Source organism: Cydia splendana, chromosome 11 (assembly GCF_910591565.1).
Source record: "Cydia splendana chromosome 11, ilCydSple1.2, whole genome shotgun sequence".
Taxonomy (NCBI): Eukaryota; Metazoa; Arthropoda; class Insecta; order Lepidoptera; family Tortricidae; genus Cydia; species Cydia splendana.
The window spans coordinates 13160695-13172889 of record NC_085970.1 but is presented as its reverse complement, the minus strand read 5'-3'; the positions used below and the strand labels follow the sequence as shown (position 1 = coordinate 13172889).

At 43.2% G+C, this 12195-nt stretch overlaps 1 protein-coding gene and 1 long non-coding RNA gene across 2 annotated transcripts in view; one reads left to right on the top strand and one right to left on the bottom strand.

Annotated features, from left to right (window-relative positions):
- LOC134794976 (uncharacterized) overlaps positions 1-12195 on the bottom strand; it is a 746430-nt gene that overhangs the window by 581302 nt on the left and 152933 nt on the right. The window lies entirely within an intron of this gene.
- Positions 6224-12195, top strand: part of LOC134794955 (AT-rich interactive domain-containing protein 2) — a 49138-nt gene continuing 43166 nt past the window's right edge. Inside the window, exons 1-9 of the mRNA XM_063766827.1 lie at positions 6224-6345; positions 6551-6641; positions 7142-7251; positions 7669-7796; positions 8153-8365; positions 8614-8858; positions 9292-9567; positions 10653-10814; positions 11229-11393. Of these exons, the coding sequence (XP_063622897.1) occupies positions 6251-6345; positions 6551-6641; positions 7142-7251; positions 7669-7796; positions 8153-8365; positions 8614-8858; positions 9292-9567; positions 10653-10814; positions 11229-11393 (1485 nt within the window). The 5' untranslated portion in view covers positions 6224-6250. The remainder of the gene's footprint in view (positions 6346-6550; positions 6642-7141; positions 7252-7668; positions 7797-8152; positions 8366-8613; positions 8859-9291; positions 9568-10652; positions 10815-11228; positions 11394-12195) is intronic.

The following is a 12195-nucleotide window of genomic DNA, read 5'->3' as shown; positions in this document are numbered from 1 at the left end:
CCTATAAATCTACAATATATTATGCTGAAGCAACCCAGAAGCGATGGACATCAAAATCAAAGTGATTTGTTAAGAGCGCTATTACATTTCGGCGTTGAGCGAGTTTAGGTATTTTACGCGCTGCGGCAGGCCGTGCGAGCTCTGTATGCCGATCCCTTCTGCCACACTCGCACTACAATGATGGATTAAACATTCTTGATCCTTCGCGAAGCATATTGAAATCAACCATAACAACACTAACTGTACTTAACTTTTAAAGTCCTAAAACTGTTATTTGGTAGGTACGAAAATACTAAATGCAGTGCAAATGTACATAGGGGCTGTTCATAAATTACGTCATCTATTTTTGACGATTTTTGACCCCCCCACCCCTCAAATCATCCAAAAATCATGCTTCGGATGACTCTGTTTCCTCCTACGTCATGCTACCATCATCCGATGTCCAGACCCCCCCCCCCCTCCCATTTGAAACGACGTAATTTATGAATAGCCCCATACTCGTACTTATGAAGGTATATTACTCGAAAGAAATTATAGGTACTCGCTTATTTACATGTTTCGTCATTGCATTTGGTACCTATAGGTTGTAAAGTTTGTATCAACGAGGGTTTAAAAACGAACTGGTACTGAGGATCTGATGATAATGATGATGATTAAGGTGGTCACGGATACCAATCAACCAAGTAGTAACATGATTAGGCTCGTTTGATTCGTCTCAACAAGATCTTTGACACTGAAGATACACAGGGTCTGATGATGGAGCTGGAAGGTGGCCACGGGTACCAGTCTATCATGTAACTAAACCACTTCGTGTTTGGGCTCGTTTGATTCGTCTCAACAAGATCTTTGACACAAGACAGTACTCAGGGTCTGATGATGGAGCTGGAAGGTGATCACCATTACCAATCAACCATGCAACTAAACCACATCGTGTTTAGGCTCGTTTGATTCGTCTCAACAAGATCTTTGACACTAGGTGATACTCAGAGTCTGATGATGGAGCTGGAAGGTGGTCACCGGTACCAATCAACCACGCAACTAAACCACATCGTGTTTAGGCTCGTTTGATTAGTCTCAACAAGATCTTTGACACTAGGTGATACTCAGAGTTTGATAATGGAGCTGGAAGGTGGTCACCGGTACCAATCAACCATGCAACTAAACCACTTCGTGTTTAGGCTCGTTTGATTCGTCTCAACAAGATCTTTGACACTAGGTGATAAACCAAACACGAAGCCCAAACACGAAGCCCAAACACGAAGCCCAAACACGAAGTGGTTCAGTTACGTGATAGACTGGTACCCGTCGCCACCTTCGAGCTCCATCATCAGACCCTGAGTAGTATCTTGTGTCAAAGATCTTGTCGCGACGAATCAAACGAGCCCAAACACGAAGTGGTTCAGTTACATGGTAGACTGGTACCTGTGGCCACCTTCCAGCTCCATCATCAGATCCTGAGTACTACTATCTTGTGTCCAAGGTCTTGTTGAGACGAATCAAACGAGCCCAAACATGAAGTGGTTCAGTTACATGATAGACAGGTACCCGTCGCCACCTTCGAGCTCCATCGTCAGACCCTGAGTACTACCCTGTGTCAAAGATCTTGTTGAGATGAATAAAACGTGCCTAAACACGAAGTGGTATAGTTGCATGGTTGATTGGTACCGGTGACCACCTTCCGGCTCCATCATCAGACCTTGAGTACTATCTTGTGTCAAAGATCTTGTTGAGACGAATCAAACGAGCCCAAACACGCAGTGGTTTAGTTGCATGGTTGAATGGTACCGGTGACCACATTCCGGCCCCATCATCAGACCCTGAGTACTACCTTGTGTCAAAGATCTTGTTGAGATGAATAAAACGTGCCTAAACACGAAGTGGTATAGTTGCATGGTTGATTGGTACCGGTAACCACCTTCCGGCTCCATCATCACACCTTGAGTACTATCTTGTGTCAAAGATCTTGTTGAGACGAATCAAACGAGCCCAAACACGAAGTGGTTTAGTTGCATGGTTGATTGGTACTGGTGATTACCTTCCGGCTCCATCATCAGACCCTGAGTACTATCTTGTGTCAAAGATCTTGTTGAGACGAATCAAACGAGCCCAAACACGAAGTGTTTTAGTTGCATGGTTGATTGATACCGGTGACCACATTCCGGCTCCATCATCAGACCTTGAGTACTATCTTGTGTCAAAGATCTTGTTGAGACGAATCAAACGAGCCCAAACACGAAGTGGTTTAGTTGCATGGTTGATTGGTACCGGTGACCACCTTCCGGCTCCATCATCAGACCCTGAGTACTATCTTGTGTTTAAAGATCTTGTTGAGACGAATCAATCGAGCCCAAACACGAAGTGGTTTAGTTGCATGGTTGATTGGTACCGGTGACCACCTTCCGGCTCCATCATCAGACCCTGAGTACTATCTTGTGTCAAAGATCTTGTTGAGACGAATCAAACGAGCCTAAACACGAAGTGGTTTAGTGCATGGTTGATTGGTACTGGTGACCACCTTCCGGCTCCATCATCAGACCCTGAGTACTATCTTGTGTCAAAGATCTTGTTGAGACGAATCAAACGAGCCCAAACACGAAGTGGTTTAGTTGCATGGTTGAATGGTACCGGTGACCACATTCCGGCCCCATCATCAAACCCTGAGTACTACCTTGTGTCAAAGATCTTGTTGAGATGAATAAAACGTGCCTAAACACGAAGTGGTATAGTTGCATGGTTGATTGGTACCGGTAACCACCTTCCGGCTCCATCATCAGACCTTGAGTACTATCTTGTGTCAAAGATCTTGTTGAGACGAATCAAACGAGCCCAAACACGAAGTGGTTTAGTTGCATGGTTGATTGGTACTGGTGATTACCTTCCGGCTCCATCATCAGACCCTGAGTACCATCTTGTGTCAAAGATCTTGTTGAGACGAATCAAACGAGCCCAAACACGAAGTGTTTTAGTTGCATGGTTGATTGGTACCGGTGACCACATTCCGGCTCCATCATCAGACCTTGAGTACTATCTTGTTAAAAGATCTTGTTGAGACGAATAAAACGAGCCTAAACACGAAGTGGTTTAGTTGCATGGTTGATTGGTACCGGTGACCACCTTCCGGCTCCATCATCAGACCCTGAGTACTATCTTGTGTCAAAGATCTTGTTGAGACGAATCAAACGAGCCCAAACACGAAGTGGGTTAGTTGCATGGTTGATTGGTACCGGTGACCACCTTCCGGCTCCATCATCAGACCCTGAGTACTATCTTGTGTCAAAGATCTTGTTGAGACGAATCAAGCGAGCCCAAACACGAAGTGGTTTAGTTGCATGGTTGATTGGTACCGGTGACCACCTTCCGGCTCCATCATCAGACCCTGAGTACTATCTTGTGTCAAAGATCTTGTTGAGATGAATAAAACGAGCCTAAACACGAAGTGGTTTAGTTGCATGGTTGATTGGTACCGGTGACCACCTTCCAGCTCCATAATCAGACCCTGAGTACTATCTTGAGTCAAATAAATACATATAGAATGTCAGGTCGTTTCAAATATTTTTAATCCTGTCTGGTAGTTTATTAAACTGTACCATTATAAATTATAATACTATAAAAACAGTGCTAGGATCAAAGTCTCTCGTTGCGGTTTACACGCACACAGTATAGCGTTTTACACGGCGCCCGCCGCACACAATGATAATAAACCTCGTTGTCGCCGTTGAAAATGTGCGGAGCCGACCGACACACGTCCTGCCTCTACAAGCTCTGCCGCGGCACTGAGCTGTAGAGATGGGTAACTCAGGAGTGATAGATAAAAAAGATATATATCTTTCTCGTTTCATGAATCACTCTTCTTGTCTTTACGAATCCGAATGTATCAGTATATCCGTACCGCTCACTCCCTCGGCAACGATTTACTAAAGCGAAAGCGATGACTCGGTCGCGTGTCGACCGAAGTAACACGAACGAGCGACAGCGGTCGTTCAGGCGGATTCGGACGCGTCATTCGCTATTCAGCGGGAACGAGAAGTAGATAGTATAGTATATCTCGCTCGCGCAGGATGCAATGCAAATTGCAATGATGAGGTATTAATTCGGTTAATGAGTTAAATTGCATTGCATTTAATAAAATGTAAACAAAAAGCAATAAGGTATTTTATTAGGCAAATATATTCTTGCGCATGACAATACGAACCAAATTCCTTGTGAATGTACCAATCTATATCCATCATGATACAAAATGAAAATGTCGCCACGTTATAATAACAATTCTGTCTCTCTCTCATTCATAAGATGACGCAAAGTCAGTAAGTGTCGATACAGTTACGAGCGGGACAACTGATACACAAGGATATAAAGATATAAAAGAGTGATACATATCCCAGTGGTAAAAAGATATATATCAATCTTTTCCCTCTACTGACACATTTCGCCCATCTCTACTGAGCTGGCGCAGCGCGCGTCATCGGTAATATAGAGTAGTTTTCAAAAAATTGCCAAAAAATTATAGTAGAATTTCATAAACACTAATGTATACCAACAGTATAAGCAAACATTGCAGATTGCTTGAGTATGAAAATGACTTCGATATTAAGTAGATTTTCGTAGGAATTGACACTTGTTTCGGAGAGAAAATTGAGTTCGTTTTACTTTGATTTTCTCTTTCTCAAAGGTATGTAGGAAAAATATCGTTTGATATGCCTAAAGTACAGGGTATTAGTAATACAAAATAGCCAGGTTTAGCAGAGTAAACTTCTCAACATTTCCAAATCAGAGCTCGCCATTCAGTGCTTCACGGGGTTTTTCGGAAACGACCATCAGAAAAAAAATCATTACTAATTTAATAAGTCCTTTTTCTAATATTTACAACGATATTTAAAAAGATAAGAAGACGCTTTTACTAGAACAAGTACTCATTGTTTCTAATAATGAGCACAAAGTCCTGAATTTCGTCGACTAGTATCATCAATTTTGCATTATTTCGACTTTTCTTGTAAGAGCGCTCTTAAGATTTAGTTAGTGGAAACCATCTCCCGAAATGGAAATTTCATCAAAAAAGTAGGTACCTATTGTCAGTAGCGTATCTGATTATCTACAAAACGTGACACTCATTTAGATCAAAATTATTTTGTCGGTGTAGTACCTAAACAAGGCATATTCTTGACTAGCGACCCGTCCCGGCTTCGCACGGGTTACACAAAACCTTAAAAAATTATACACCTGAACCCACACGCCACTAATCACTTATCCCGGTCCTGAGTCAATCTCATCCAGAAGTGACCCGTAATCTTTCGAATGTCGTCCACCCTACGAGCCAACGGACGGACGCCAGGCACTCCTTTCGTTTGAAAGTGGCCACCATTCCGTCAACATTTTGGCCCACCTGCCATCACTCTGCTTGGCAACATGTCCCGCTCAGCTCCATTTAAGTTTGGTGATGACGTATCCGACGCCTCGCCTTGCACCTTAGTGCGGCGTCGGATTTCAACATTCCTCACTCGGTCTTGAAGTTTGATGCCGAGCATGGCGCGCTCCATGACATGACTCTCTGTGCCTCTCGGATTTTATGCACAGCGTCCTTAGTGAGCGTCCATGTCTCGGCATCGTAGGTCATGGTGGGCAGGACACATTGGTTAAAGAGGCGAGTTTTCAGGCATTGTGGAGGCAGTCCGCTAGTTTATTGAATGCCGCCCAACCCAGCTGGATTCTCCTGAAGATCTCCTTCTGCTAATATGTTTTGTCATTTGATAGAACATGTCCAAGATACACGTATTGCTCGACCATCTCCAGTCTTTCGTTCCCAGCCATAATGGTTGGAATCGATTTACTAGAGATGTTCGTCATAAGTCATAACTTTAGTCTTGGACATGGACATATTCAGATTTTCACGTTTTTGTGGTACAGAATACTCACGACTTAAAGCTTATGACATGATTATCTTAAATTCAAATAAAACCACGCGACCACGAATTAACACGCGTCGGTATGATCTTTGGCTTATCTTTGGCGATGTTTGTTGCTTGTGTACACCCAGCCTAACTATTCTGTCAAACACTCTGAACTGAACGAACGGGTATTTTTGCTTGCCCTCGAGTTTTAGATTTTTCTTGTATTTTGAATTAATTTCTAGTAATTTTTGATGATTTTAGTTACTATGTGACATATTTAACATTTATCGTAGTCTAAGTGCTATAAACTAAGTGTTAGAGTTAAAATATAGAGTTATTCGTGTACCGCTATTCTTAGACCAAAAATGTCTAAACCACAAATAAATACGAAATCCAGCACGTATCTTAAGGATAAGGAGGCATTTCTGAAGGAATTAAAGCAGTTTAACGACAGCAAAGGGTATTTATTGAAAATCGTTTGTTTATATTATGTATTTATGTTATAGTTTGGCACGATGCTTCTGGCGTTATCTCGCTAATAAGAATACACTAATGACCGTGGCAAGGGTAATTGTAACATAAAATAAATATTAAACTAGTTTAAGTAACTAAATTATTTTATTTATTGTGATAAAAATAATTATAACCTATTTCTGTACTTTCAGAATACCATTTAAGACTCCGTCTGTAAATTGTATTGATATAGACTTGTATCTATTCTATACACTGGTACAGCAGCGAGGCGGTATCAGTAAGGTAAGTTTTATGATTTTTAGTGTTCCGTGCAAAACTTTGTTCACGGAACACTTATGGGATCACTTTGGTCTTGGAAATCAGTTAAATGCGTTTTTCGCAGAGACCCTTTGGTGTAGATACCTAAAATATGGAACAGTTATATTTAATTCAAATGTTTACCTGTTATTTACCTCTGCTTGTGTTTCTGTTTTCTTTTGTATTGTTTTATTGAGGTGTGCAATAAAGGGTATTTGTATTGTATTGTTTACTTACATAGTAATTGGTCTCTGTAACATATGAGGTGTATCGGAATTGATCATACGGGGTTCACTTAATACAGTGTAATAAACTATTGTGTCCTTCCTCAATACTTTGCAGTTATTCCACATTAAGAGACTATTTATTATAAATTTAATATGGATTAATATTTATCCATTTGATTGAATGTTTTAGTAGCTTGTTAATTGCACTATTTGCACTACACTCCTAATCTTAGTTTGACATTGTTTGTTTTTGTACAGGTAAATTTGTATGATTTGTGGGATTCATTTCTGCGCCCCCTTCGATTACCACACCCTTGCATCAACGGCTCAACATTGCTGAGAAGAATATATGGGACATATCTAGAGAAGTAAGTATTTTATCGAAATAGTTTTTTTTTTAGAAACCATATGCTAACACCATGAGAGTAAACTTGCAAAATTTTATCTAAAAAAATAATCATGCATATCATACTGTTTCATTCCTAATTATTGATATATCAATATTATTTCTACATATTTATTATGAATGCTTCTCAATATCACTATATAGGTATAGTAGAATGAGTAATATGCTTCTCTACTTTAGTCATAAATTCATTGATACTTAGGTACCACGTTTACTATTTAACATTGCACATTAAATAAAAGTTCTTTATGGTAGAAATTACCGTTCACTAGCCATCTTACTATTTTTATTACTACCTACTATACTTGACTTACCTTAACTGAGCTTTTAAATATTTTATAGTTATAGATACATTTGTTAAACATAGAGTTTGTTCCAGGTATGAGAAAGCAAAAGGCCCTCCAAGCAGAGATGATGATAATGACCTGGATGAAGACCTCAGAACCACCCGGGGGAGGGGCAGAGACCCACCGCGGACACCATATGGAGGGGGGCAATATTATTCTGGTAATTTACTATGTTTGTGTTTATAATAATTATGTAAAAAAGTAGTTAAGATTGGTGATTGTTTAGAAATGCTTAGCCATGGAATCTTAATGGTTGTTGTATTGGGCCTTTATTAATGATAGATAATAAATATTTGATGATTTTTTGCCTTCCATGGATTCTTTTTGTAGTAAAAATTAGTGGAAAGGCACCCATAGAACTAATTTCTCACTGCTTTTTTTTTTCAAAATCGAACCTATTCAGTTGGACCCTACAAAAACTATAACCTACAGGTTTTTATTATTGAAAAGGCTTTGCTTAGTACAATATTTGCACTAATACAATAAAAAAATATTTTCTCATATCTTTTTCCTCAGCATCTGGCGAGCCGATTCGCACAGCGCAGACCCGCGTGGCAGGGCCTTCAGAACGTCTCGCCCTGTCTCTCCTATCACCCATGCCTAACGAGCAGGACTTCGCTGTCAATGTCTGCACAGTGTTGGCTGCGGACCATTCTAACAGGATGCCTTTGGGATCAACTCCTCATATATTGGACTTCTTACTAGCTCATGCTGGAGTTTATAATCATGGTAAGAATTTTCTGTTCAATGTTGATAAATGGGTACTGAAAAAGAATATTTAAAACAGATTTTAGTTTTGGCAGAAAAATGCTAATAGATCATTTCATCAAATCAAATATATATTTAGTTCAAGCAGGTAATAATCGCAGGTAAAAGAGGTAGTTTAGCGCGCGCTATACTTATATAATACACATTGATAATAGTGTAATACTATCTATAATTTTCTAATACTACCTTTTTGAATTCGTCACACGCAGGGAGTCTGCGAGACACAATCGGCCGCTCGTACTTCGAGGCCCGCGGCCGCTACCCGCACGAGTTCTGGCAGCTCCGCGCCGGCGGCGGCGGCGCCAAAGAACTCGCTGATGAAACTAAGTTCTCACAACTTACTGGAGACCAACCAGAGTTGATGGTGCAGGCGTTAGCAGCCCAGAACACATTGACGGACTGTCTGATGAATGAATGTGGGGGGGAGGAGTTGATTAAGGAAATTATCGAGGAGGTAAGTGCTAGATTTCAGCCAGAGCACATACCAAGCCGGAGCTCGTTGATAAAATCAAATCCTCTAAATAAATCTCATAACTTATTGGCGAGCAACCAGAGTTGATAGAGCATTAGGCTTTAGCGGCCCAGAACATATTGACGGACTGTCACATTAAGAAATGTGGGGGAGAGGAGTTCATTAAGGTGGTTTGCTAAAGAACTTGTTGACAGAGAGGAGTTCTCAAATTTCACTAGCAACCAGGCAGACTGATGGCCAGAATGACATAGGTACTGATTGACTGACCATTCTATTAGCGTCATCTTTTTTCGCATGATTACTTTGGAACGAATCAGTACCTTAGAAAACCTAACAGATTTCTCTAGCTAGGCGGTGTTGTATTGCAACCACACTAAAGTAAACAAAATCCACGAAAATCTTTTTTTTTCCACAGGAGGCACACGAAGACTGGGTAACCGAGCCCTCAGAGGACGAACAGCTGTTCGCCCCCGAGCTCCCAGGCGGCGCGGGCTGCGTGTACACGCAACGCGTCCTCCAAATAGCCTCCATAGTCCGCTCGCTATCGTTCCACGAGGAAAACGTGCAGTATCTGGCGAAGAATACCACGCTGATAAGGTTCCTGCTGCTGTGTGCCAACTGCTGGGTGGGCAGTCTCCGGCAGTCGGGGCTGGACGCGCTTGGGAATATCTCGACTGAGCTCATTATAAAGGTACGTAGACGCTGCGTGTACACGCAACGCGTCCTCCAAATAGCCTCCATAGTCCGCTCGCTGTCGTTCCACGAGGAATACGTCCAGTATCTGGCGAAGAATACCACGCTGATAAGGTTTCTGCTGCTGTGTGCCAACTGCTGGGTGGGCAGTCTCCGGCAGTCGGGGCTGGACGCGCTTGGGAATATCTCGACTGAGCTCATTATAAAGATAAAAGGTACGTAGACGCTGCGAGTGCGCTGCACCGTGCTCTCACGCACGAGATAGACGACAGTTAGAAAAAGACAAGTATATCTCGCCGCGCACTCCTGCGGTGGCAGCATGGTTCCATTTTTATCGCCTGTCACTACAAGTACCTATCTAGGGTGGCGCGTATTGCAACCCTATGAGGTACAGAACATTACGGCCCAAAGAATCTGGAATTTTCTGGATGCAACGGGCATTAGTAATGAACTATAAAGGGCCGTCACAATAGCTGTCACTGCTGGTCGATGTGACACTCAAAGGCCCTCAACACCCCAATAATAATGCGGGTCACTTTCGCACTTACATACTAGTTAGAACGTGACGGGCATGGTGATAGGTGATAAAAATGCGCCCGTGCTACGGCCACTGGTAAGGACGTTGGGCCAGATAAAGATTCCGACAGTCATTGCCTCCCGAGCGATAACTCGTTAAGTAGTTGTGATCACTACGACTAAGATCATAGCTATACGATCGTATAGCTTCGTGAACGTCATCTGCCGCTCCGTTGGTGATTTGAAAAACGGTAGCTACTTAAACATAAAATAGTACATTACGATACAAGTGCGAAAAATAGAATATTCGCAACGAGTGGCGATAAATAACGGTTTTAGTTTTTTCATTCTTAATTTTTATCGAAATGGTTTTTGATTTTGGTTTTTGATTAAGTGTTTTCTTTACTCATGTATGGTCGAAACTGTCGAAAGTATTACCATTTCTTTCCTTGTCACTGTCACAATCAATATGAAAGTCGCTAGACATCTCATATTATTGTCACTGTGACAAGGTACAAAATGGGTCATAAATTAAAACTTTCGATTGTACGATAATTAATCCTACAGGACCCAGCTACCTGCCTCATCTCTCGCCACATCCTCTCCACCATCCAATCGGCGCTTGTCTCCAACGATCGTGCTCGAGTGCTGGCAGCGTTAGAACTGCTGAACAAGTTGGCTCAGAATGAGGCGAATGAAGACGCTTTACTCAGATCTTTGGAGGCTAAGGTTAGTCAATGTATTTATTCCAAAAAAATATTTACGAAATTGTTTTGAAGTTCAGTTTGAAGGTCCGACAGCACTGTATTGGTTTATGCTATTTTCGGTTACCGTATTTCCACTTTAGTATTAAGTTGTCTCATCTTAATATCAAATCTAATGCTAAAGCAGCGTTTAAGCGATTTTCTGCATACAACGATACACCTTTTCTGTTTAGGAAGTGTAAAAAAAGTGAAAGTGCCTCTGTGAACGTCATATTTTCGTTGAAATTTGACGTTTATATTGATACTTCCACACTGTCGCTTGCCAATGCAGAATTGTTTGGATCGGCTGCTAAATTTAAATGGATATTTTAATTTTTTATGGGGTTTTTGAAGATTTTAAATTTTGAGTTCTTCCAGAGTAAATATTACTTTTCCCTAGGTGTACCACGACGTGTGCTCCCTCCTGACGCTGCGCGACATCATGGTGCTGGTGTGCACGCTGGAGTGCGTGTACGCGCTGACGTCGCTCGGCGACCGCGCGGGCGAGTGCGTCGCTCGTGTGCCCGGCCTCGTCGCCACGCTCGTGTCGCTCGTCACCGTCGAGGTTAGTGTACCCTAGTGTGACGTGTGCTCCCTCCTTACGCTGCGCGACATCATGGTGCTGGTGTGAACGCTGGAGTGCGTGTACGCGCTGACGTCGCTCGGCGACCGCGCGGGCGAGTGCGTCGCTCGTGTGCCCGGCCTCGTCGCCACGCTCGTGTCGCTCGTCACCGACGGTGACTCACCGTCGAGGTTAGTGTACCCTAGTGTGACGTGTGCTCCCTCCTGACGCTGAGCGACATCATGGTGCTGGTGTGCACGCTGGAGTGCGTGTACGCGCTGACGTCGCTCGGCGACCGCGGTGGCGAGTGCGTCGCTCGTGTGCCCGGCCTCGTCGCCACGCTCGTGTCGCTCGTCACCGTCGAGGTTAGTGTACCCTAGTGTGACGTGTGCTCCCTCCTGACGCTGCGGGACATCATGGTGCTGGTGTGAACGCTGGAGTGCGTGTACGCGCTGACGTCGCTCGGCGACCGCGCGGGCGAGTGCGTCGCTCGTGTGCCCGGCCTCGTCGCCACGCTCGTGTCGCTCGTCACCGTCGAGGTTAGTGTACCCTGGTGTGATGTGTGCTCCCTCCTGACGCTGCGCGACATCATGGTGCTGGTGTGAACGCTGGAGTGCGTGTACGCACTGACGTCGCTCGGCGACCGCGCGGGCGAGTGCGTCGCTCGTGTGCCCGGCCTCGTCGCCACGCTCGTGTCGCTCGTCACCGTCGAGGTTAGTACAGTCAGTCAGTACAGTAGTCAGCAGCAGAAGTTGCTAAGCGAGCGAGGTGTTCAAAATGATCTTGACGGGACTTTATTGTTAAT